The sequence below is a fragment of the Hypanus sabinus genome, unplaced genomic scaffold (genome assembly GCF_030144855.1).
Source record: "Hypanus sabinus isolate sHypSab1 unplaced genomic scaffold, sHypSab1.hap1 scaffold_88, whole genome shotgun sequence".
In the NCBI taxonomy this organism is placed as follows: Eukaryota; Metazoa; Chordata; class Chondrichthyes; order Myliobatiformes; family Dasyatidae; genus Hypanus; species Hypanus sabinus.
The window spans coordinates 913,939-940,086 of NW_026781732.1; the positions used below are offsets into that span (position 1 = coordinate 913,939).

At 44.7% G+C, this 26,148-nt stretch overlaps 1 protein-coding gene across 1 annotated transcript in view; it reads right to left on the minus strand.

Annotated features, from left to right (window-relative positions):
• Positions 1 to 1,886: 1,886 nt before the first annotated feature.
• LOC132390382 (NACHT, LRR and PYD domains-containing protein 12-like) overlaps positions 1,887 to 26,148 on the minus strand; it is a 30,807-nt gene continuing 6,545 nt past the window's right edge. The window contains exons 2-9 of the mRNA XM_059963000.1: positions 22,428 to 22,520; positions 15,721 to 15,887; positions 14,655 to 14,826; positions 14,491 to 14,556; positions 4,015 to 5,752; positions 3,073 to 3,159; positions 2,750 to 2,917; positions 1,887 to 2,603 (exon numbers count right to left, since the gene is read on the minus strand). Of these exons, the coding sequence (XP_059818983.1) occupies positions 2,516 to 2,603; positions 2,750 to 2,917; positions 3,073 to 3,159; positions 4,015 to 5,752; positions 14,491 to 14,556; positions 14,655 to 14,826; positions 15,721 to 15,887; positions 22,428 to 22,488 (2,547 nt within the window). The 5' untranslated portion in view covers positions 22,489 to 22,520 and the 3' untranslated portion in view covers positions 1,887 to 2,515. The remainder of the gene's footprint in view (positions 2,604 to 2,749; positions 2,918 to 3,072; positions 3,160 to 4,014; positions 5,753 to 14,490; positions 14,557 to 14,654; positions 14,827 to 15,720; positions 15,888 to 22,427; positions 22,521 to 26,148) is intronic.

Consider the following 26,148-nt stretch of genomic DNA (forward strand, 5'->3'; position numbering starts at 1 on the left):
CGTACTCCTGCAGCCGAGAATGTGCCAGTCGGCAGCATTACACCACGGACATCTCCGTGTGCCGGTAGACCATCAAGTTTCGGCCGACCAAAGAGCGTCTTTGACCGAGTTGATGATCTGCCAGCAACACCGGATGTCGGTCTCCGTGTGCGTCCCCGGGATCAGCCCGTAGATCAGAGAGTCCTCTGTTACGCAGCTGCTGGGGATGAACCTCGACACTGTCCCTTCCATCCTCCTCCACACCTTCTCCGCGAACCCACAGTGTGCAAAGAGGTGAGTAACTGATTCCGCCTCTCTGCAGTCCTCCCGTGGGCAGCGGCGTGTGGAGACGACGTCCCGGGCATACAGGAGGGATCTGACTGGGAGGGCCCCTCTCACCGCCAGCCAGGTGTGGTCTTGCTGCCTGTTGGTGATGTCTGGCGATGAGGCATTTTGCCAGATGTGCTGGGCGGTCTGATCACGGAACCACCCAACTGTGTCCATCACGTGCCTGCAGGACCTTACGTGTTGACCACTGTCTGATGGCCCTGTGGTCAAAGGTGTTGACCTGAAAGAACTTCTCTACGAAGGACAGGTATGGCGGCAATGACCAGCTGACAGCGGTGTTGCTTGGGATATCGGCTTGACCCATCCTACGTAGCCAGGGCAACAGGTAGAACATCCTGGACACATAGTTCTACCTGCTGCCCACATTCCTGGGATCTACACGCAACCTGATGCAGCCACACACGAAGCTGGCCATCAGGGTGACAGCGACATTGGGAATGCTTTTGCCCCCATTGTCCAAGGACTTGTGCATGGTGGCCCATCTGACCCTCTCCATCTTGGATCCACAGACGAATCTGAAGACGGCTCGGATGATGTACGAGATGAAGGAGCGGGGGACGGGCCACACCTGCGCCAAGTACAGTAGCATGAGAGAACCTCATACCTGTTGACCAGGTTGAACAAGATCCTGTCCAAAGTTATCGCCAACAGAGTCAAGTCTGCTCTGGAGCAAGTGACCTATCCGGACCAAACCTGTGCTGTATCGGGCAGGAAGATCTCGGACAGCCTCGTGCTGTTGAGGGACACAATCGCCTACGTGCAGGACAGTGGGGTGGACGCCTGCCTGGTCAGCCTGGACCAGGAGAAAGCCTTCGACAGGATATCGCACTCATACATGGCGGATGTACTCTCCAAAATGGGATTTGGGGAGGGAATCTGGATCAAACTGCTCTACCCGGACATCTGTAGCGCAGTCCAGGTCAACGGCTTCCCCATCAGGTCTGGAGTCAGGCAGGGCTGCGCTCTCCCCCCTGTCTTGTTCATGTGCTGCATAGAACACTTTGCCGAAGCCATCAGAAGGGATGTGTGCATGAGAGGGGTGATGCTACCAGGTAGTGGAGGGACCCAAGTCAAAACCTCCCTGTACATGGACGACCTCACCGTCTTTTGCTCCGATCCGAGGTCAGTTTGCAGGCTGATCAGCGAACAGTTCGAGCTGACGTCGGGGGCCAGGGTCACCCGCACGAAGAGCGAAGCTCTGCTCTGCAGCAACTGGCCCAACCGATCCAGCGTTCCCTTCACCATCAGGTCTGACACGTGAAGGTGTTGGAGATCTGGTTCGGAGTGGCCGAGGCGTGCAGCAGGAACTTGAAGGGTCAAACAGAAACTGGGATTGTGGGGAGGGTGCTCCCTAGCGATAGCAGGAGGCGGTCAGTTAGCCTGCAAGTGGGTTGGGTGGAGATCAGATCCTGGGCACCTAGACTCTGCCAGTCCGACCTCCCTCAGCCTGGAGCTTAGACGCTACTGTGTCAGTGTGAGGAGCTTCGACCCACTGTTGCGGTGCACAGGGTGCGGGGGACAGCAGAAACCTCAAATAAAACTCGAGTCCGGAGCCAGGACAGGAAGTTACAGCGGTTTATTTGATTTCATCATGACAAATGTAAATTAAACAATGGTTGAGCTGCTGACGTGCGGGAATAAATAAGCTGCTTCCAACTCACTCACTGTCACACACAATTAACTGACCGGCGACGACGAGTGACAGGTTGAATAATCAGTCCCGTTTCTCACCGTCAGTCTCCATCGGGGAACCGATGATTATAAAATCACACTTCAGGGCCGTGTCCGGGATCGCTGCAGATCCAGGGTCACTGCCGAGGAATTTGTCTATTTAACATCATTATATCGGCCAGACTGCCGAATGCACCGTCTTCAGGAAAGGGAGCAAATCGATTCTCTCCCAGATTGAGTCCCGGCGCCGGGGCTCTACCTGTCTGTGTAATCCCCCGGGGGCTCAGATGGGGAAGTCTCGAACCCGCACAACCGTCGGAAGTTAGGCCGTTGGACAACAGGCAGTATACGTCACCGTGCGAAAGCTTCCGAAGTCACAACGCGCCAGACTGGAGTCTGTTAGAACCATTGGGAATTACCCCGGCTAGCGGCCATTAAAGGGGAGTTAAAGTGGAGGACGGGGAATCGGCCAAAATGTCTCCATGTCGTGGGCGGGGATGTTTACACATTCAGATGTTCACACTGATACCCTCAGTTCCGGTCTGGGTTCCTGCAGAGATCTCAGTTCCTTTGCCCCGTTCTCACTGAACTGATTCCCCCACAGCCTGAAACAGATGGGAGAATAAAGATGAAACAAACAGAGTCAGTAATAGGAGACCGGGGTTAATGTTTCGACAACATTCAGAGACAAATATCACCAGAAAACACGCGGATCCAGTGATACTCTATCATATTGAACATTAACACTCACCAGATCAGCTCCAGACTCGGGTGGGTCAGTGTGAGAAGGCGGAGAACGGGGACAGATTGGTCGGTGAGTGAGTTTATTCCCAGGTGCAGCTCCGTCAGTGATCGGTTTGTACTGACAGCGGAGACGAGATCCTCGGCACCAGAATCTCTGAGACCGACATCGTTCAGCCTGCAGACGGGAGAGAGTGAGGGTGAAGGACACAGAGAGACAGGAGACGGTACAAATCCTCAATGTTTATCAGTAACACAATTACTGATCACATTAATGTTCACTGTCAGACACCCAGTGACTGTAAACAGAATCTCCCACAGTCTGGTACTTACCACAGTTTCTGTATTTTACACTCCGGGTTCCTCAGAGCCACAGACACAAGTTTCACTTCTGATTCTCCCAGTTCATTATAACTCAGTCTAAATAAAGACAGACAGATTGATTAACAAAGTGATTCAAACCGTGGATCTGAGAGAATTTCTCTCACTTGGATATTTCAGGAAACATTAAACCCTTCAGTAAATCACTGATCGGAGTTCCCATCACTGTCCATGTCCCTCAATGACCAGCTCCAGGATATTTGCCGAATGTCAGTAATTTTGTCTGTCGGTGTGACCCTGTAAACTGCACATGTTCTGTCCCATTGCCCGCTAGTTAGCAAAGTGTTACTGACAGAAATGCAGAAATGACAAAATCGAGCTAAAGGGATGTGGAAGAGAGATCCCACAGGAGGAAGTGGGATGGGGAAGAGAGATCACACAGGAGGAAGGGGGATATGGAAGAGAGATCCCACAGGAGGAAGAGAAGTGCCCATGGAGTCTGTGTATCTGGTAGTGAGCACACAGTGAAGGGCAGGGGAGGAATATCTCACAAAATTGTTTCTTTCCTTTTCACTGGGGCAGTCTACTGACGGTGTTTTGTCCCTCACCGGGAAGGGACTGTGAATCTTCAGTACAGTCAGTGTCGGTCTGGGTGTCAGTAACAGTGAGAAGGAACATTGTCAATGGACGTGTCACAGGCAGCAGGAAACACGGCCATTCCTGTGATTTACTACCATTAAACCAATGGCCGTTGTTCACTGATCTGATGAAGTCTCCAACATTCCTTGAAAAAAAAACACAGAACCCTTCCGTCCCTTGGGAATTACTGACCGATCCCCTGTTTGTCAATATTCTTCGCAATCTGATTTACTACAGTTTTATCCAAAATCACTTAAACTGAAACGACACAATGTAACAGTTTCACAGTTCAGTGTGAGAGATAAATCAAGTTACCTCAACTCCTGGCACTTGTGCAGCCCGGGAGCCAATCGCTGGATTCCTTCACACTGAATGCGGCAATACTCCAGGTCGAGGCCTTTTATTGCAACACAGAGTGCGATGACATAAGACAGGACCGCGCAGTCTATCGGGGTCAGTGTCATTCTACTGAATGAAAGTGTTTCCACAGATCCCAGTGCGGCCTGAGCCAGTCCACGATTCTGAGACTCAAACAGGTAGTGCAATGTGTTCAGGAGGCTCCTCTTACCAGCTTTACTCCTCGTGTTTCCACTTTGGCGTATAACCTCCTCCTTCACCCAGTCAATCACCCGGCAGGTTGTTTGATGAGGAAATGGACCCAGAAACTCCTCCAGGCTCCGAGCTGTCATTGGGTTGGAGAGACCAGCAACAAAACGGAGAAACACCTCAAATCGCCCATCTGTTGTGTTGTGGACTTCAGTGAGGAATTTCAGGATATCCCCGGGATGTGGATTCAGGAATTGTGCGACTGCAGCTACAAACTCTTCAATGGTGAGGTGTGGGAATGTGTACACCACGCTCTGGGCAGTATCCTCTCTCTCCAAAAGCTCCATCAGGAACCCGGACAGGAATTGGGAAGGCTGCAGTTTGTACTTGGTCAAATCTTCATCTGTGAACACAATATTCTTCCCGGACACTCCTCTGAAGGCCATCTGACCAACCCTGAGTAACACATCACGGGGGTTCTCAATCTCACGGCTGTGGTTTTTCAGGATGTTGTAAATATAGTAGGAGTACAGTTGGGTGATGGTCTTGGGAACTCGCTGTGGGTTCCTGACTCTTTGTATGAAGAAGGGGCCCAGTGTCAGAGCGAGGATCCAGCAGTAGGAGGGGTTGTAGCTCATGGTGTACAGGATCTCGTTCTCCTTCACGTGTTTGAAAACAGCTTCCGCCACCTTCTGATCTTCAAAATGTCTGATGAAATATTCCTTCCGTTCCTCACCAACAAATCCCAGGATTTCAGTCCAAACACTGATCTCTGCCTTTTCCAAAAAATGTAACGCAGTGGGGCGGGTGGTCACCAGCACTGAACACCCTGGGAGCAGCTTGCCCTGGATCAAACTGTACACAATGTCAGACACTTCACACCACCACTCCGGATCTGGACACTGGTGCTTGGGTTCTGTATCTCTCCGACTGTCAGCAAAATCGATTTTTTGTTTGAATTCATCCAAACCATCGAATATAAACAGCACTCCCTCTGGGTTCTTCCAGACCTCTCTCAGGATATTCCCAAAGTAAGGATACTGATCCAGAATCATTTCCCTCAGGTTTATTCGGCAGTTAATGGAGTTTAAATTGCGGAATTTGAAACTGAAGACAAACTGGAATTGTTGGTATATTTTCCCTGTGGCCCAGTCATAAACAATCTTTTGTACCATTGTTGTTTTCCCGATCCCCGGGACTCCGGCCACTGCTGCCGAACTCCCAGATTTGGATTTACTCCGGGAAAAGCTGCTCTGGATCAACTGATCCGCCCGGATTTTCTCCAGCTCCCCGCGGAGATGTTTCTCTCTCCACTCCTCGTGATCTCTGCCTCTTGCCAGCAGCTCATGTTCCACCAGTCTCAGATCTCGAATAGTAGAAATGACCGTGAGCTCAGCGTATCGATCAACCAGCTGGAAAACCTTCACCTTCTCCCTCATCAGGATCGTGTTCACTCTCAGTGTTTCAGTTTGTGCCCGCAGAGTCTCCTTGTGTATCTGTTGAACATCTTCCATGGGAACAGACAGTGGACAAACTGTTAGATGCCTCAACTCAGAACTCAGTATTTAAGCACACACGAGTTAGCTCAAAGCTATTGCATTAATTGGATTTGTCAATGGATATTCGTATAGTAAAGTAAATTCAATTTACAGACCGCTGACTGGACAGAGCGGCCTGCTCCAGATAAACACCGGATCATTTCAGCATTAACTGTGCTGTGAAGGTGACTATTTCCCTGGTAGTTTACTGACCTCCGACTGTCCCGCACCGGACAACTACTACTGTCACAGCTGTCATTTTGTCACTTTTCATCCCCAGTGTTGATGTGGCGTATGGAGATGGAGAAGAGGGTGGTGGGCATTCTATCAAAGAAACAGTTCGGGGAAATCACAGCTCCCCCTCCCCTCCCAGCGTCACTGATTCAAAATACAAGGAGGCAGCTTTGATGATCAGCATTTTGACACAAACACAGACAATTTCGCTCATCATCACAGACGCTGCTCAGCTCACAGAGGATCCAACGATTTCTCAAGATAGAGAATTTGCAGGAGAAGGAAATAATTGTGATTCTGGATCTGAGATAGGTCCCTGTCAAGGGTCTGCGAGGTGTCTCACAGTATTATCAGGACCCTGATCAGTGGCGTGTGTGGTCTCACAATTTGTTAAAACCCTTTCAGTGGTGTGTAGGGTCTCACATTGTGTCAGGACCCTGCCAGGGGCGTGTATGGTCTCACAGTGTGTCAGGAGCCTGTCAGGTATGTGTGCGATCTCACAGTGTGGCAAGTCCTGTCGGTGGTTTATGTTGCGTCCCACAGTCTTTAAAGACATTGTCAGTGGTGTGTGGTGTCTCACAGTGTGCCTGGACCCTGTCAGGGATGTGTGGGTGTCTCACAGTGTGTCAGGACCCTGTCAGTGATGTGGAACATCTCACAATGTGTTGGTACCCTTTCAGTGGTGTGTAGGGTCTCACATTGTGTCAGGACCCTGCCAGGGGCATGTATGGTCTCACAGTGTGTCAGGAGCCTGTCAGGTATGTGTGCGATCTCACAGTGTGGCAGGTCCTGTCGGTGGTTTGTGTTGCGTCCCACAGTCTGTAAAGACATTGTCAGTGGTGTGTGGTGTCTCACAGTGTGTCTGGACCCTGTCAGGGGTGTGTGGGTGTCTCACAGTGTGTCAGGACCCTGTCAGCAGTGGGTGGGCGTATCACAGTGTGCCAGGACCCTGTCAGGGTTCTGTGGGGTCTCTCAGTACGTCAGGACCCTGTCAGGGATGTGTGGGGTCTCACAGTGTGTCAGGAGCTTGGCAGGCGTGTGTGGGGTCTCACAGTGTGTCAGGACCTTGTCAGTGGTGTGTGGGGTCTCACAGTGTGTCAGGAGCTTGTCAGGCGTGTGTGGGGTCTCACAGTGTGTCAGGAGCTTGTCAGGGGTGTGTGGGGTCTCACAGTGTGTCAGGACCCTGTCAGGGGTGTGTGGGGTCTCACAGTGTCACAGTCCCATGTATGTTCACTTACCTTTCAGCTCACTGAGAATCTTTAGTAAAGGTTGAGTGGAAATTGGTCGATGGGAAGAATCACAACCTGTTTGAATTTAAAGAAATTGATAAAATCATTTTTGTAATACTTTAAAGTGTGCTGTGTTGCGATCAAGATTTGAATTAATGTCTGTTACAATCTCACCATATTCCTGTATTTCCTTCAGTATTTTGTCCAACTCTGGAACACCAATCCGCATTTTCACAAAGGTTTCCCACATCACCCTCCGGGCGCGGGAGCCTTTCTCCATCACCAGGCTCAGTAGGAGTTTAGAACTGTCCGCCCGCTCTCCCTTATCAGCGAGATCAGAGATTTTCTGTGAAGAGTAACGGTGAACATATTGGGGACTGACAGATTCACACAGAGAATGAGAAGTAAATGATGTGCTCTGTAACGGGATCACATTGAGCAGTCACCCGGACGGGTGCTGATCCTGTCTGGACATGGACTGTACATTCTGAGTGCAGAGCACACCCAGGGACATTCACCGTGAACCTGGTCCACCAGTCAATGAGATCCTGGCTTGTCTGTGACCGGTTCATTGACGTGGCTCCAAATCCATAAATAATTCCTCACTGGATTTGACAGTGTAAAACAGAAATCATAAAACAACAAGCACAGATGAAGAAAGATATCAGGAGGTTTTTATATAACAGATCGAATAGTCGCAGAGTAGTTGCAGAAAAGATGATCCGATTCATCCCCTCAGACCGCCAGTGTCCAACATGACAGCGGATTACCGGCTGACACCTGATGCCTTTCCTTTGCCTTTTCCAGTGGAGGTTTATTCAGTGATTACACATTACAACATGGCAGTATTCCCCGATCCACACTGTTTGCAAATACAGATTGAAACATAGTCACCTCCACCCAGAACAAAACACACTTGAGCTCCTGTGGCATTCACTGATGATGTGCCCGTTCTCACTGTCATCCTCCCGTCATGCTGCACGATCTTTCCAAAATGATACTTTTTCTCATATTTCCATTTAATACTGTAAGCCCACACAACTGTTTCCTGCTCAACGAACTCTGAATATTGAGCTGCCACCCACCATTTCCGCGGGATCTTCTCAATACTTTCTATCCCTGGTTCCAGGTTTACATCTTTGAGATTGCATGTTTAGTATTTATTTCCCAGTTGTTCATTTATCTAATTTAATATCCGATCAGTGAGAGGTCCGACACCCATCAGTCCTGTGATGTGTGAAAATTCAAACCCGTTCTCCCTCCCACTCACCCGATGTTCCTCTCCACTGAACTGATTCTCGGCCGTTAACGCCAGGCTCACTCCGTGCACCCCTCCTTCCATCGCCTGCTCCAGCCTGTCCCGGTAGAAGTCCGTCAAATGCAGCAGCTGGGAATCGCCAAGAGCTCGGTGATCACTGTGAAGGAAAATGGGGAAAATTAAAGACATTATCGAACACCTAATGGAACACAAATTTATCTCTGGAGCCTAAAGACGGGGATTCTGTGCAGCACGTCGCCAAACAGAATCGGAAATAGACACACCGAAGTGTTACAATTTGGAAAGACAGATCAGAGCAGAGAAGGAATTTCACAGCGAAAGGCAGGGCAGTGAGTAGTGAACTGAGGAAGATGGATATGTCCCCATGGATTTTAAGTGATTGAAAGTGGTGTCACGTGGAGTTAGGGGTGTAAATAAATATTTGATACATTGGATGTTATAAATCCAAACGTGAGTAGAGACATACACAAGCTGCTGTAAGAATTCAACAGTTCATGCAGCAACTATGGAAATGTGTATACAGTCGATGTTACGGGCCGAGACCCTTCGCAAACTGTCGACACTTTACTCTTTCCCATAGCTGATGTCTGGCCACTGAGTTCCTCAAGCATTTTGTGTGCATTGCTTAGAATTTCGATTTTCTCATCTCACAGAGTCTCAGGACCCTGTCAGGTGTGTGTGGGGTCTCACAGTGTGTCAGGACCCTGTCCGGTGTGTGTGGGGTCTCACAATGTGTCAGGCTCCTGACATGGGTGTGTGGGGTCTCACAGTGTGTCAGGCTCCTGACATGGGTGTGTGGGGTCTCACAGTGTGTCAGGACCCTGTCAGGGGAGTGTGGGGTTACACAGTGTGTCAGGACCCTGTCAGGGGTGTGTGGAGTCTCACAGTGTGTCAGGACCCTGTCAGGGGTGTGTGGGGTCTCACAGTGTGTCAGGACCCTGTCAGGGGTGTGTGGGGTCTCACAATGTGTCAGGACCCTGTCAGGGTTTGTGGGGTCTCACAGTGTGTCAGGCTCCTGACATGGGTGTGTAAGGACCCTGTCAGGTGTGTGTGGGGTCTCACAGTGTGTCAGGCTCCTGACATGGGTGTGTGGGGTCTCACAGTGTTTCAAGACCCTGTCAGGGGTGTGTGGGGTTACACAGTGTGTCAGGAACCTCTCAGGGGTGTGTGGGGTCTCACAGTGTGTCAGGACCCTGTCCGGGATGTGTGGGGTCTCACAGTGTGTCAGGACCCTGTCAGGGGTGTGTGGGGTCTCACAGTGTTTCACGACCATGTCAGGGGTGTGAGGGGTCTCACACTGCGTCAGGACCCTGTCAGGGGTTTGTGGGGTCTCACAGTGTGTCCGGGCCCTGTCAGGGGTGTGTGGGGTCTCACAGTGTGTCAGGAACCTCTCAGGGGTGTGTGGGGTCTCACAGTGTGTCAGGACCCTGTCCGGGATGTGCGGGGTCTCACAGTGTGTCAGGACCCTGTCAGGGGTGTGTGGGGTCTCACAGTGTTTCACGACCATGTCAGGGGTGTGTGTGGTCTCACAGTGCGTCAGGACCCTGTCAGGGGTTTGTGGGGTCTCACAGTGTGTCCGGGCCCTGTCAGGGGTGTGTGGGGTCTCACAGTGTGTCCGGACCCTGTCAGGGGTGTCTGGGGTCTCACAATGTGTCAGGACCCTGTCAGGGTTTGTGGGGTCTCACAGTGTGTCCGGACCCTGTCCGGGATGTGTGGGGTCTCACAGTGTGTCAGGACCCTGTCAGGGGTGTGTGGGGTCTCACAGTGTTTCACGACCATGTCAGGGGTGTGTGGGGTCTCACACTGCGTCAGGACCCTGTCAGGGGTTTGTGGGGTCTCACAGTGTGTCCGGACCCTGTCAGGGATGTGTGGGGTCTCACAGTGTGTCCGGACCCTGTCAGGGGTGTCTGGGGTCTCACAATGTGTCAGGACCCTGTCAGGGTTTGTGGGGTCTCACAGTGTGTCCGGACCCTGTCAGGGGTGTGTGGAGTCTCTCAGTGTGTCAGGAACCTGTCAGGGGTGTGTGGGGTTACACAGTGTGTCAGGAACCTCTCAGGGGTGTGTGGGGTCTCACAGTGTGTCAGGACCCTGTCCGGGATGTGTGGGGTCTCACAGTGTGTCAGGACCCTGTCAGGGGTGTGTGGGGTCTCACAGTGTTTCACGACCATGTCAGGGGTGTGTGGGGTTTCACACTGCGTCAGGACCCTGTCAGGGGTTTGTGGGGTCTCACAGTGTGTCCGGACCCTGTCAGGGGTTTGTGGGGTCTCACAGTGTGTCCGGACCCTGTCAGGGGTGTGTGGGGTCTCACAGTGTGTCCGGATCCTGTCAGGGGTGTCTGGGGTCTCACAATGTGTCAGGACCCTGTCAGGGTTTGTGGGGTCTCACAGTGTGTCCGGACCCTGTCAGGTGTGTGTGTGGAGTCTCTCAGTGTGTCAGGACCCTGTCAGGGGTGTGCGGGGTCTCGCAGTGTGTCAGGATCCTGTCAGGTGTGTGTGGGGTCTCACAGGGTGTCAGGACCCTGTCAGGGGTGTGTGGAGTCTCACAGTGTGTCAGGACCCTGTCAGGGGTGTGTGGGGTCTCACAGTGTGTCAGGACCCTGTCAGGGGTGTGCGGGGTCTCACAGTGTGTCAGGACCCTGTCGGGTGAGTGTGGGGTCTCCTTTCAATGTACCCGGTTGTGATAGGGAGCGTAGGAAAACATTGATTGTGGACATAGTTACTTTAGAGAATGTGATAGTAGTAGAAATGATGTTCTTCAATAATCGGGGAGTGTTTCTGCTTCATATTCAGAAAAGGGTGTGAGAATTTCACTGTTGTGTCTGTTCCCTTGGCAAGCAACATGAGGAATAGTGACGAACAAGTTTGTCGTGATTTACCAAATCCATTTTGCTGGGAAAGTGTGGGATTTCATTGAGCAGATGTGGACTGGAACACCATTGACAAAAGTGACAGAGGCATGATTAGTCTGTAAATTTCCTGATTGGATTACCAAGGGCAAATCATGCTTGACTAATCTGCTGGAGTTTTTTGAGGGTATAACAAGGATGTTAGACGAGGGTAAGCCAGTGGATGTTGTGTACCTAGATTTTCAGAAGGCATTCGATAAGGTGCCACATAGGAGATTGGTGAGTAAAATCAGAGCTCATGGCATTGGGGGCAGGGTTTCAACATGGATAGAAAACTGGTTGGCAGATAGAAAGCAAAGGGTAGCAGTGAATGGGTGTTTTTCGGACTGGCTGGAGGTGACTAGTGGGGTCCCACAGGGCTCTGTATTGGGACCACAGCTCTTTACGATTTATGTCAATGATTTAGATGAGGGCATTGAAAACTATATCAGCAAGTTTGCTGACGATACTAAACTGGTTGGCAGTGTGACATGCGAAGAGGATGTTAGGAGAGTACAGGGAGACTTGGATAGGCTGGGTGAGTGGGCAGATACTTGGCAGATGTCATTCAATGTGAATAAATGTGAAGTTATCCACTTTGGAAGCAGGAACAAGAGGGCAGAGTATTGTGTGAACGGTGTAGAGTTAGGTAAGGGAGAAATGCAAAGAGACCTAGGAGTCCTAGTTCATCAGTCAATGACGGTGAATGAGCAAGTGCATCAGGCAGTGAAGAGGGCAAATGGAATATTGGTCTTTATTACAAGGGTAATTGAGTACAAGAGCAAGGATGTCCTTTTGCATTTGAACAGGGCCCTGGTGAGACCACACCTGGAATATTGTGTACAGTTTTGGTCTCCAGGTTTAAGGAAGGACATTCTGGCAATTGAGGAAGTGCAGCGTAGATTCACTAGGTTGATTCCTGGGATGGCAGGGCTGTCTTACGCAGAGAGATTGGAGAGATTGGGCTTGTACGCACTGGAATTGAGGAGATTGAGAGGGGATCTGATTGAAACGTTTAAGATAATTAAATGATTTGATAGGATTGAGGCAGGAAATATGTTGCAGATGTTGGGAGAGTCCAGTACCAGAGGGCATGGATTGAGAATAAGAGATCAGTTATTTAAAACAGAGTTGAGGAAGAGCTTCTTCTCCCAGAGAGTTGTGCAGGTGTGGAATGCACTACCTCGGAAGATGGTGGAGGCCAATTCTCTGGATGCTTTCAAGAAGCAGCTAGATAGATACCTGATGGATCGGGGAATCAAGGGATATGGGGACAAGGCAGGGACTGGGTATTGATAGTGAATGATCAGCCATGATCTCAGAATGGCGGTGCAGACTCGAGGGGCCGAATGGTCTACTTCTGCACCTATTGTCTATTGTCTATTGTCTATTATCTCTGGTCCCGAGTTTAAATTATCATCTTTGGGATTTGTTCCTGTAAATGAGAGACCCTAAACCAAGGTTCTGGCCGAGATTCCTTATATTTCTATTGAGAGCTTCGAATAATCACATAAGTCTGATGCAATATTAATAAGTTTTGTGATATTTGTCTTTCCTACGCTCTCTCCTCTGTTAAATATGCAGTTGAGTAATCCAACTCAGTCTGTGATGATGATGTCTTACAATCTCTTGAGCCCATGCACTGCCCCGTGCTCCATTTTCACAGACATGACGGGCTTATGGATGTGGTGAGCTTCCCATCCAGACGGTCACAATTTAACTAATTGCAATATTATTTATAGATATTTCCAGTCCTTTGCACCTTCCTTGCCGCGATCCCAGAACCCTCGGTTTCTCTGTCCTAATTTCCATCTCTCACCCTTCCACAGTGTCCATCACACAACACCGGCAGACAGGAATCTCAGCTTCTGTTGGCTGAGCTGAAGAATATATCCCCCAGTCTCACCCTCTCTAACACTGTAGCAGTGTTTGCACTAGGGAGTGCAGATGTGAACACAACGGGTTTCACCTGCTGCTCTATGGTTGAACAGACCAGTTGGGATGTTCCCTGCTTTTCTAATTAAAGTGATGCTATTATTACTATTCGGTGACTGGAACTTCAGTGGACGCCCAACTCTAAGAAAAGATAATCTGCGGGAACTGGGGGAGTTTGGAAAATGGTTCAGGATGAGTCTGTTCAGGAGGGGGCAGTGGTTGGCAAGAGAAGGTTTTGACTTTTTGGTGTGAAGAAATACAAGATTATTTTTCCATTCTCCAGATCGCCCCTTCTCCACTCAGACTCCGGTGGGGATCTGTAGTTGCAGGACCCAGAGCGGTGTGACCACCTTCCTCAAACTCGCCAGCCCTCTGCCTCTTTCCTCAAAATGTCCTTTGAAAACTCTCCCGCTAGCAAACACGTTTCCCTGTGTCTCACTGTGTTCTCTGTCACAGTGTCAACATTTACCTGCTCAGATCCTTGTGGCTCAACAACTGAACCGCCCAACGCAAATTACACCCGTTGGTGGAAACAGAGGACAAGATTCAACTTGATGAACTCTGCTTCAGCCTCATCTGGGCCATTGCGTACCTTTCCGGTCACCCCACTACCGGAGGGATGTTGAGGCTTTAGAGAGGGGGCAGAAGAGGTTTACCAGGATGCTGCCTGGTTTTGAAGGCATGTGCTATCATGAGAGCCTGGATAAATTTGAAATGTTTTCTCTGGATCATCAGGGATTGAGGGAGCTCTGACAACTATCCGAAATTATGAGAATTAGATAGAGTGGGGAGAGAGAATCAGTCTCCTGGGTTTGAAATATCTGTTACTAGAGGGTGTGCAGTGAAGGTGAGCGGGGGTTGGATTAAGGGGGATGTGAGGGTATTTTTTTTTAAATCAGAGAGTCGTGGATGCCTGGAACACACTGCCTGGAAAGGTGGTAGAGACAATTTTTTAGAGACTTCTAAGAGACGTTTGGACAGGCACATGGATGTAAGGAAGATGGAGGCAGATAGACACGGTGAAGGAAGGAGAGATTAGTCTTCAGGTTTGTTTGATTTATTTCTTAGCTGTTTCAGCACAATATTATTTGCCTAATGGCCTGTTCCTGTGTTATACTCTTCAGTGTTCAATGCATGGTCACTTACCTTTCAGCTCACTGAGAACCTTTAGTAAAAGTTGAGCGGAAATTGGTTGATGGGAAGGATCACAACCTGTTTGAATTTAAACAAATTGAGGAAATCATTTTTGTCAAATTGTAACATGTACGGTATTCAATCCAAATTTGAATTAATCGCTGATATTATCTCACCATGTTCCTGTATTTCCTTCAGTATTTTGTCCATCTCTGGAACACCAATCCGCATTTTCACAAAGGTTTCCCACATCACCCTGCGGGCGCGGGAGCCTTTCTCCATCACCAGGCTCAGGAGGAGTTCAGAACTGTCCGCCCGCTCTCCCTTATCAGCGAGATCAGAGATTTTCTGTGAAGAGTAACAGTGAACATATTGGGGACTGACAGATTCACACAGAGAATGAGAAGTAAATGATGCGCTCTGTAACGGGATCACACTGAGCAGTCACCCTGACGGGTGTTGATCCTGTCTGGACATTGACTGTACATTCTGAGTGCAGAGCACACGGAGGGACATTGACCGTGAACCTGGTCCACCAGTCAATGAGATCCTGGCTGGTCTGTGACCGCTTCGTTAACGTGGCTCCAAATCCATAAATAATTCCTCACCGGATTTGACCGTGTAAAACAGAAATCAGAAAATAACGATCACAGATGAAGAAAGAAAACAGGAGGGCTTTAATAACAGAGCGAGCTGCAGAGAAGTTTCAGAAAATATGATGTGATTCATCTCCTTAATCCGCCAGTGTCCAACATGACAGCGGATTACCGGCTGACACCTGATGCCTTTCCTTTGCCTTTTCCAGTGGAGGTTTATTCGGTGATTACACATTACAACATGGCAGTGTTCCCCGATCCACACTGTCTGCAGTTATGGATTGAAACACTATCATCTCCACTCAGAACAGAACACATTCAAGCTCTTGTGACACCCACAGATGATGTCCCAGTTCTCACTGTCATCCTGCCATCACGCTGCACGTTCTTCCCAAACCAAAACTTCCTGTAATATTTCAATTTAATACTGTAAGCTCACTCTGAACATTGAGCAGCTACCCACCATTCCGCTGGGTCTTTTCACCCCTTTCTATCACTGGTTCAGATTCACATGTCTGGGATTGTATGTGGAGCATTTATTTCCCAGTTGTTCCTTTATCTAATATAATATCTGATGAGTCAGAGTTCCGGCACCCATCAGTGCTGTGATTTGCAAAAATTCAAACTCATTCTCCCTCCCACTCACCCGATGTTCCTGTACACTGAACTGATTCTTGGCCATTAACGCCAGGCTCACTCCGTGCACCCCTCCTTCCATCGCCTGCTCCAGCCTGTCCCTGTAGAAATCCGTCAACCGCAGCAGCTGGGAATCGTTACAACTTGCCAGGAGCTTGGTGATCACTGAGCCCGGACCTGTGAAGAAAAATAATTAGGAGCATTAAAGAAATTTCAACACCATACTGGGTGGTAACTTTCTCTCTGGAACCTAAAGATCTCAACAAAACACAGTCCGGGGGAGGGGAGGACACGTGATGACGTAGGATCGAGACGCGGGAAACCAGCTCTCCCGTAAAAAATCAGTAAATTAATGTTTACGTGAAGAAAAGTTAGTAAATACTTTCTAAAAGTTACTTATAAACTACTCCGGATTGTTTCAAACTGTGTCTCACAAACAGAAGATGAAGAAAACTACTACCGTGAAGACAACGCAAGTTGGAACAGAATCAAGGCCCGCTGCTGCCAGAGAATCGCGGGTCAGGTACATTTTACCTGCGGTGATGCAGAATAGGAAACTGCGGCAACATCGACCATTTCCAAAGAAAAAGACCAACAAGAACTGCGCAAACGTGAAGGAAGGAGCATGCGCAAACGCGAACAACCTGAAATACAAATCCCAGTTACGATTGAAACCGGAAGTGAAAGTGAATCTGCGGCAGATTCAGATTCTCTGGATAAATCAGACGAAGATGGAGGTAAAAGTTTTTCTGGAAATATAGAAAAAACTTTGATGCAAATAATGTGTAAATTAGAAAAAATTAAACGCATTAAAAGAAATCAAAAAAAGATAAATATGGAGATTATGTTTGATAAAATGATAAAAAGACAGGAAAAAATGGAAAAGGGAATTATAGTCTTGGAAGCCACAATGGAAGACATGGTTGAAAGAATGAATAAAACGGAAGATAATATCTCTGCCTGGACATTAGAAAGAAAACAATTGTTGGAAAAAGTGGATAAGCTAGAAAATTTGAGCAGACGAAACAATATTAAGATTGTTGGACTTAAAGAAGATATAGAAGGCGAAGATCCAATAATTTTTTTTCAAAAATGGATCCCTGAAAACTTGGAAATGGAACAAGAAACTCTAATTGAAATTGAAAGGGCTCATAGAGCCTTAAGGTCAAGACCTCAAACTGATCAAAGTCCATGATCGATTTTGATAAAATGCTTAAGATACCAAGATAAAGAAAAGATCCTGAAGGTGGCTGCCCAATGTGCGAGAAAGAGTAAAGGGACATTGGTGATAGAAGGGAAAGCAGTTCTTTTCTATCCTGATATAAGTTATAACCTTTTGAAGAGAAAGAAGGAATTTAACCCAGTGAAAAAAGTTTTATGCGAAAAGGGTTATAAATTCATAATGCGTCACCCATCAACACTGAAAATTTTTTTGGAGGATGGAAAAATATTTTTTACCGATTATCGAGAAGCGGAGGAATTCGCACGAAAACTCCTAGTTATTCACTAACTACACATAGAGATTTCCAAGCGTAATGGATTAAAGATGAAGACAGAGACAGTGAATGGAATTGATGGACATTTAAGGATGATACTGGGGGCGAAAGCCAAAATTTGAGAAATATGAATTGCGAGAAGTATTTTTTCTTTTTTTTTTCTTCTCATAGATATACTTTTTATGTCAGGGGGGAGCTGGGGAACGATTGCTACGGGATTCATGTGTGTAATCATGACGATTGCCATGACCCGTACAACAGATAGGGGTAATGTTGTGTTCTTTTTTATCCACAACATTAGTAGGAGGGTATTTTGTTTTTTACTTTACAATCTATTTTTCTTCTATTTCTTTTGGCCTGGATGATCAGTGGGGCGCACATGGCAACATGGAGAATTTTTTAAAAGATTCCCCAAGGTACCACGAAAGTTGAAAGATTAGGTATTGTTATAGATTGGAGTAACCCAGTTAAAAATAATGACTAATTTAAAAAATTTTCAAAGTTTTAATGTTAATGGGCATAATGGACCGGTGAAAAGAAAAAGAATCTTAACACACATTAAAAAAATGAAAATAGATATAACTTTTTTACAAGAAGCACACTTAATAGAGAAAGAACATCAGAAATTAAAAAGAGATTGGGTTGGAAATGTTATTGCAGCTTCATTTAACTCGTAGGGGAGAAGAGTTGCAATTTTGGTTAATAAAAATTTACCAATTAAAATACAAAATGTATTAATTGATTCGGCGGGGAGATATTTAATTATACATTGTCAATTTTTTTCAAGAACTATGGACTCTTATGAATATTTATGCACCACATGAAAATGATGTAAAATTTATACGAGGTCTGTTTGAATTTGGTTAACACACATGACAAAATATTAATAGGTGGAGATTTTAACTTTTGTCTAGGTCCAGTTTTAGATAGATCAACAAAGGTTGTCACAAAATCAAAAGTAGCAAAATTAACTTTAATATTGATGAAAGATTGATATATGGAGAATTAACACAAAAGTAAGAGATTATTCATTTCATTCAAATAGATATAAAACTTATTCAAGAATAGATTTTTTCCTATTAACGAATATTCAAGACAGTGAAAAATATGGAATGTAAAGCAAGAATATTGTCAGATCATTGATAATGACAATGATAATGATAGATAAAGAGGAATCAATTTATAGATGATTTAATTCAATATTAATAAAACATCAAGATTTTTGCGATTTTATGAAAAAGCAGATTGAGTTTTTTTTAGATACAAATTCACATTCAGTTGATTATAAATTTATATTGTGGGAAGCAATGAAGGCATATTTGAGAGGTCAGATAATAAGATACTAATAAAATTAAGAAGGAATATATGATAGAAATTGATCAATTGGAAAAAGAGTTTACAAAATTAGAATAAGAATCTCAAAGATATATGACAGAAGAAAAACGAAGACAACTTGTTAACAAGAAGTTACAATATAATACACTTTAGGTATATCGAACAGAAAAAGCAATTATGAGAGCAAAACAGAGATATTATGAACTAGGTGAAAGATCACATAAGGTTCTTGCTTGGCAGTTAAAAACAGACCAGACTTCTAAAACGATAAATGCAATTCGAACAAGAGTAAATAAAATTGCTTATAAACCTTTAGAAATTAATGAAACCTTTAAGAATTTTTATTCTGAACTGTATAAATCAGAACCACAAAATGATAATGTCAAGATAGAAAGTTTTTTATCACAAATAACTCTTACAAAATTGAATTCGGAAGAACAGAAGGGATTAGATATGCCTTTTACATTAGAAGAGGTCGAAGAAGCTCAATGATCATTTCAAAGTAATAAAGCCCCAGGAGAAGATGGTTTTCCGCCTGAATTTTATAAAAAGTTTAAAGATTTATTAATTCCTCCTTTTCTGGAGTTAATACGCCAAGTGGAAAGAATGCTTAAACTTCCAGAATCTTTTTCAACAGTTATTTTAATAGTATTGCCAAAAAAGATAGAGATCTTTTAAAGCCAACATCATATAGACCTATTTCTTTGTTAAATACTGACTATAAAATAATAGCAAAAATCTTACCTAACAGATTATCTAAATACTTACCAAAATTAATACACATAGATCAAACAGGATTTATTAAAAATAGACAATCGGCAGATAATGTAACTCAGTTATTTAGCATAATTCATTTGGAACAAAAGAGGGAGGAAATGAGTGTGGCAGTTGCTTTAGATGCAGAAAAAGCATTTGAGAGATTGGAATGGGATTTTTTATTTAAAGTATTGGAAAAATATGGATTAGGAGTATCCTTTATAAAATGGATTAAAACATTAAATACTAATCCCAAAGCTAAAGTAGTGACAAATGGTCAAATTTCAACGCCATTTCAGTTAACAAGGTCAACGAGGCAAGGTTGTCCATTATCACCTGCATTATTTGTGATGGTGATAGAACCATTAGCTGAATTAATTAGAATGGACCCAGATATTAAGAGTTTCAGAGTTAACCAGGAGGAATACAAGATTAACTTATTTGCTGATGATGTTCTGTTTTATTTAACAAACCCATTGTACTCGTTGCGTAAATTATCCTCTAGATTAGAAGAATATGGGAAAATATCAGGCTACAAATTAAATTGGGATAAAAGTGAAATTTTACCTCTTAGTAAAGGAGATTATAGTCAATGTCGATTAATAACTCAATTTAGATGGCCGATAAACAGGATAAAATATTTAGGTATAAGAGTTGATAATGATATAAAGAACATATAAATTAAATTATTTACCATTGTTGAAGAAAATTCAAGAAGATCTTGATAAATGGATGATATTACCAATAAAATTAGTAGGTAGAGTAAATACCATAAAAATGAATATATTCCCTAGATTACAATACTTATTTCAGTCACTACCAATACAACTACCCCAGAAGTTTTTTCAAGAGTTAAATAAATATGTGAGGAAATTCCTTTGGAAAAGTAAGATGTCAAGAATATTGTTGGAAATTTGACATGGAAATTTGATCTAGGAGGGTTACAACTTCCAAATTTTATTATAAAGCAAATCAACTTAGATTTATTGCATCTTTTTTTGAGAAAGATAGACTGGCATGGATTAGAATAGAACTGGATTAAATAGGAGAAAATACACCATAAGATTTTATATATAAATGGGAATCTAAATGGATACGGGAAAAGAAAGAATCTCCCATGTTAAAACATTTGATTGATTTCTGGAATAAGATAAATGTTGATGATGAGATAAAGAACTCTTTATTAGCAAAGAGATCTTTAATTCAAAATAGACTTATTCCTTTTACAATGGATAATCAAGTTTTATATAATTGGTTTCAGAAAGGGATTAGATATATAGAAGATTGTTTTGAAGGAGGTATATTAATGTCATTTGATCAATTAAAGAATAAATATAAAATATCAAACAACACTCTTTTTTGTTACTTCCAATTAAGGGCTTATTCAAGAGAAAAATTGGGTCAAACAAAGTTATTGCCGAAATCTAATGAAATAGACACTTTAATTCAAAAAGGAAAAACTAAAAAAATTATTTCTTGTATGGATAGTTTGATTCAAAAACAGGCAATTAAACAAGGAATCCATAAGTCAAGACAAAAATGGGAAATTGAATTGAATATTAAAATTGAAGAAACAAATTGGTCAAGACTATGTCTTGATATTTAGACAAATACAATAAATGGCCGGTTAAGATTAGTGCAATATAATTTTTTACATTAATTATATATTACACCACAAAAAATAAATAAATTAAACCCAAATTTATCTGAACAGTGTTTCCGATGTAACCAAGAAATTGGTACTTTTTTACATTCTACTTGGTCTTGTTCTAAAATTCAACCTTTTTGAACAAATTTCAGAGTTTTACTGGAACAAATTATTGGAAGACAACTTCCACATAACCCAATATTATTTTTATTCGGCGATATTGAAGGGATAAAACCGAAACCCAAATTGAATAAATATCAGAAAGAATTCATAAAAATTGCACTGGCAGTAGCCAAAAAGGCTATTGCAGTTACTTGGAAATCGGTTTCATACTTAAGTATAGATCGTTGGAAGAATGAAATTTCTAGCTGTATACCACTTGAAAAAGTTACTTATAATTTAAGAGATAAATATGAAACATTTTTGAAAATTTGGCGCCCTTATTTACAAAAGATAGGATTAACTATATAGGTGCTCCGAAGATAAAATAATTGGTTATTTGGGGAAAGAAATAAATATATGTACTAAAGTTACTATGAACTCCGGGGAGCATGTGGGGATCTTCCGATATCCAGGCACTCTTTCTTTCTTTTTTCTTCTTTTTCTTTTCTTCTATAGGGATGTTAGGGGGGAGGGGGCGAAGGGTAGATATTTTTTTTCTTTCTGTAATCATTTGAAAACTCAATATTTTTTTAAAAAAACAAAACACAGTCCGAGATATATATATGGGAGAATGGGTTTGGGCCGGAGGGTAGGGGTCGCCTGGGGTGTAGGAGGTGGTATAGTTCCATCTGTTGAAGTCTGCTCTTTCGTGTCCCCAGGAAAATACCTCCCTGTTTTGAAAGGACTCTGCTTATTGCTGAGAGTATAGTATCAATCACCATCACTCTCCTGGTACTGCCCATCAACACCGCTTGGCTCTGGGTTACTGTCTGCCTGCCTGGTCAACCCCTTCCTCAGCAAATCTCTGGGATTTCTCACAAAATGCTGCAGGTACTCAGCAGGTCAGGCAACATCTATGGAGGAGAATAAACAATCAACGTATCAGGCCAAGGACCTTCATCGGACTGGAAATGAGGGGACAGAAATTCGAGATAATGTCACATTACTTTCTATGCCTTGTGGTCCTGATTTGAAATGTTGACTGTTTATTCCTCTCCATGGATGCTGCCTGACCTGCTGAATTCTGCCAATATTTTGTGTGTCTTTTTGTTGGCCAAAACTTTCAGCATTTGCAGAATGTCTTGTCTTCTGGAGTAACTCGCTATTTTAATGTGCATTGTAATCTGTTAGAGGAGCAGGAGCAGACGGTAACTGTCCTCCTTCCACGTGTGACTGTGTTTTCCCCAGAGATGTTAACTCTCTCTCTCTCTCATCTCTCTAGTCAGTTTTCACAAATATTTGGAGAATTGCCATTATTGAATTAAACCCAGACGGAGAATCCGCAGAGTATTTATAAATTAAAATACTTCGCCAACATACCCGTGTCATTTCCTGATGTTGACGTCACTGGAGCTCCTCCACTGCTCGAACCTTGATCCATTTTGTGGACAGGAGTTTTCAGTTTTTGCTGTTCTGTAACAAAAAAAAAATAACAGGAGGGTCAAACATTATTGGGGTTTAAAAGAGAACACTGTTTTGTTTTTAAACTGAGGTGAACACTTCCAAACATCTTGGGCCGATCCACTGAACACGTGTCATGGCCGGATCCACCTGCACCTGTCCACCCACAGTCACACAATGTCCATTTCCGATCTCTCCATGCATTGTACACTGGGCCAGGATTCTCCAGGGTATCTACTCGCTGTATTGCAGGCAATTCCCTTTTAGGAACCAATCTTGTGTCCTGGACCGGGAGTGATGAGCCTCCGGAATGGCAAGCCAGGTTGAGCAGACAGCGCCCACTGCTTTGGTCCGCCTACCGCTGGTGGCGCTGTGGTGAGTAATGGACAAATGTTCCAGCAGTGTGGGCTGAAACATTTCTGCTGACGATGAGACGTCTATTCCTCTCGTCACTGGATTATACAGATTTCTCAGTCACACCTGATTCCCACCGTCTCCTTTCAGGTTAATATCGTCTGGCATTGACACCAATGGCAATATATGATTTGTGTCTATACAGAAACACTCTGACAACCTGAACAATGCAATCTCACACATAGCACCGTGACATCTTGTCCTGAACCACTATAATTTTTCCGGCAGGACTTTAAAACTATTATTATCACCAAAACTTGGTTAAGATTTCTTTGAGCTTATCACCTGGCTATTATCAGATAGTTAGTTATATGACACCTTGTTAAACACAATGTCGACACGCCATACATCCGAAACAGTCAGTTCAGAAAAATTGTCAATATAATTAAAACAGAATGAGGGAATTATTCAACAAGACGAGAGTATGTTAATATTTCAGGTGGAGGACCCCGTATCAGAGCTGAGCCTGTGTGCAGGAGCCATGTATCTGTTCTCTATCAGCATTGTATTCTGCGTTGTGTATTTATGATGTTTTTTTATGGTAACAAGTCGCAGTAGTGGGGGTGTGATAAATGCAAAGGGAATCAGTTACATAGTTTGCTTTGTTCCATGCAGTACACAGCTGGGGACTGACCGATGTCATATATTTTGTTATTATTAACTCAAATACGATGAATTTATGTTTGGGTACAGTTCAGTTTTATCACTTCAAGATTGTATGTTTACTGATTGCTAATAAAGGATGGAATACATATCACCGACTTTTGTAACAATCATTATTGGAGTTGAGGGAGCATCATGCAAGTACAACAAATCCACGAGGGGTCGCCAGCAATGGCAAATTAGCTTGGTTAACTTTCACCGCTACGTTCTCAACAAATGTTTCTCAACCTGCCGATCATTGAAATATTCGGAGATACTGAGTATTTTGCTTCAGTTTTCACCAGTGAAAAGGACCTTGGCAATTGTGGGGATGACTTACAGCAGACTGAAACACATGAGTGTATGAACTGTAAGAAAGAGCATGTGCTGGATCTTTTGCGAGGTATTCAGTTAGATAAGTCACCGGGACTGAACGAGACATACTCCATGCTACTGTAGGAATCGAGGGAGGAGATTGCTAAGCCTCTGACGATGATCGTTGCATCATCAATTAGGTGGGGAGAAGTACCGGAGGATTGGAAGGTTGCTAATGATGCTCTCTTGTTCAAGAAATGGAGTAGAGATAATTCAGGAAATTACAGACGAGTTAGTCTTACTTCAGTTGTAGGCAAGTTTTGGAGAAGATCCTGAGAGGCAGGGTTTATGAACATTTGGAGAGATATGGTCTGATTAGGTGTAGTCAGCATGGCTTTGCAAGGGCAGGTCACGCTTATGAACCTGATTGAATTTTTGAGGATGTAACAAAACACATTGATGAGGGTAGAGCAGTGGAAGTACTGTATATGGATTGCAGTAAGAGGTTAGCAAAGGTTCCCCAGGGAAAGGTCATCCAGAAAATAATGAGGTATGGGATCCAAGGAGACATTGCTTTGTGAATCTAGAATTGGCTTGCCCACAGAATGTGAAGGTTGGTTGTAGATGGTTCGTATTCTCCATGGATGATTGTGACTAACAGTGCTCCACTGGGATCTGTTCTAAGACCTTGATCAGACTCTGTTTGGGAATACTGTGTTCAATTCTGGTCACCTCAGTACAGGAAACAATATGAATGCTATCGAGACAGTACAAAGGAGATTGACAAGGATGTTGCCTGGATTGGGGAGCATGCCTGATGAGAATAGGTTGAGGAAACTTGGCCTTTTCTCCTTGAAGCGATGGAGGATGAGAGGTGACCTGACAGAGGTGTTTAAGATGAGAGGTTTTGCTTGTGTCGATAGCCAGAGGCTTTTTCCTCCAGGGTTGAAATGGCCAACAAGAGGGAGCATGATATTAAGCTGCTTGGAAGTAGGTACAAGGGGGATGTCAGGGGTAAGTTTTTCACACAGAGAGGGATGGGTGTTTGGAATGCACTGGCAGTGACGGTGGTAGTGTTGGATCAAATTCGGTCTTATAAAAGACTCTTAGACAGGTACACGGTGCTTATAAAAACAAAGGTCTATGCTGCAAGGAAATTGTAGTCAATCTCTCGAGTAGGTTACACGATTGACACAATATTGCAGGATGAATGGCCTGTAACGTGCTTTAGATTTCTATGTTCTATCTTCTTTACGTTTTAACGACCGAGCTGCCAAGATGATCATCACCAATCAAATCTCACTGAGATTTCTCAGGTCCTGTTGAATTTATTGCCAAGTGCACAAGTACGGGAAGGTACAGGTACAGAGAAACACTGACTTGTGGCAGCATCACAGGCAAGTACATTCAGATAACACACGGAACACAAATTATACAATTCTGTGTCACTAACAATATGAGCATACCATCTCACACTGTTTGCCCACCGAAGAGGTGAATAACTCTGGTCGCCACCACTGTGGGCTCAGACGTTTCCATAGTCGAGCCCCTCATTTCTTTTTCCCGCTGTCAATGGGCTCCTTCCCCATCCTGCTCCTTGATCCCCCACCGGGGCAAACAACCTCTCAGACTCCATCCTACTCAACCCCCCACACCATATTTATCCTCCCTCCTCCTCCTGCTGGGTTCCCTCCGTCCCCAGGGAGATGGCAGCAATCCAGTGGGCCGAGTGGTCTCCTCATACCTCTCAACGATACATCAGACACCGACCGAAGGAGAAGCTTCTTAAAAACCCCCAGCTTCTCTCGGAGGGATATTAAAATAATTCAAAAAGTGTGGCATTTACTTTGGGATTTGTTCGCTTTTACAAATTTGTTCGTGGCGGGAGTATGAGATGTCCTCAGCGAGGGTAATGCCCTCTTCGATGGTCCATCTCTGTTATTGGGTGTAGCCAGTGACTGACATCGCTTCGCACCAATGGGAAGAGTATAACTCCTCTGTAGACTGTGGGGTGGGGTGGGTGATTCAGGGAATTGTTACCTTAGACGGTAAAGTTCAACCGTCTGTTGAAGGCTGTTCTTTCTAGTCCCGGGGAATATACCTCTCTGCTTGCAAAAGACTCTGGCAATTCCTAGGAATATAGTAACCATCGCCATCACTCTCCTGGTACTGCCCATCACTACCGCTTTGCTCTGCGCTACTGTCTGCCTGCCCGGTAATCCCCTTCCGATGCAAATCTCTGGAATATCTCACAAGATGCTGGAGGTAC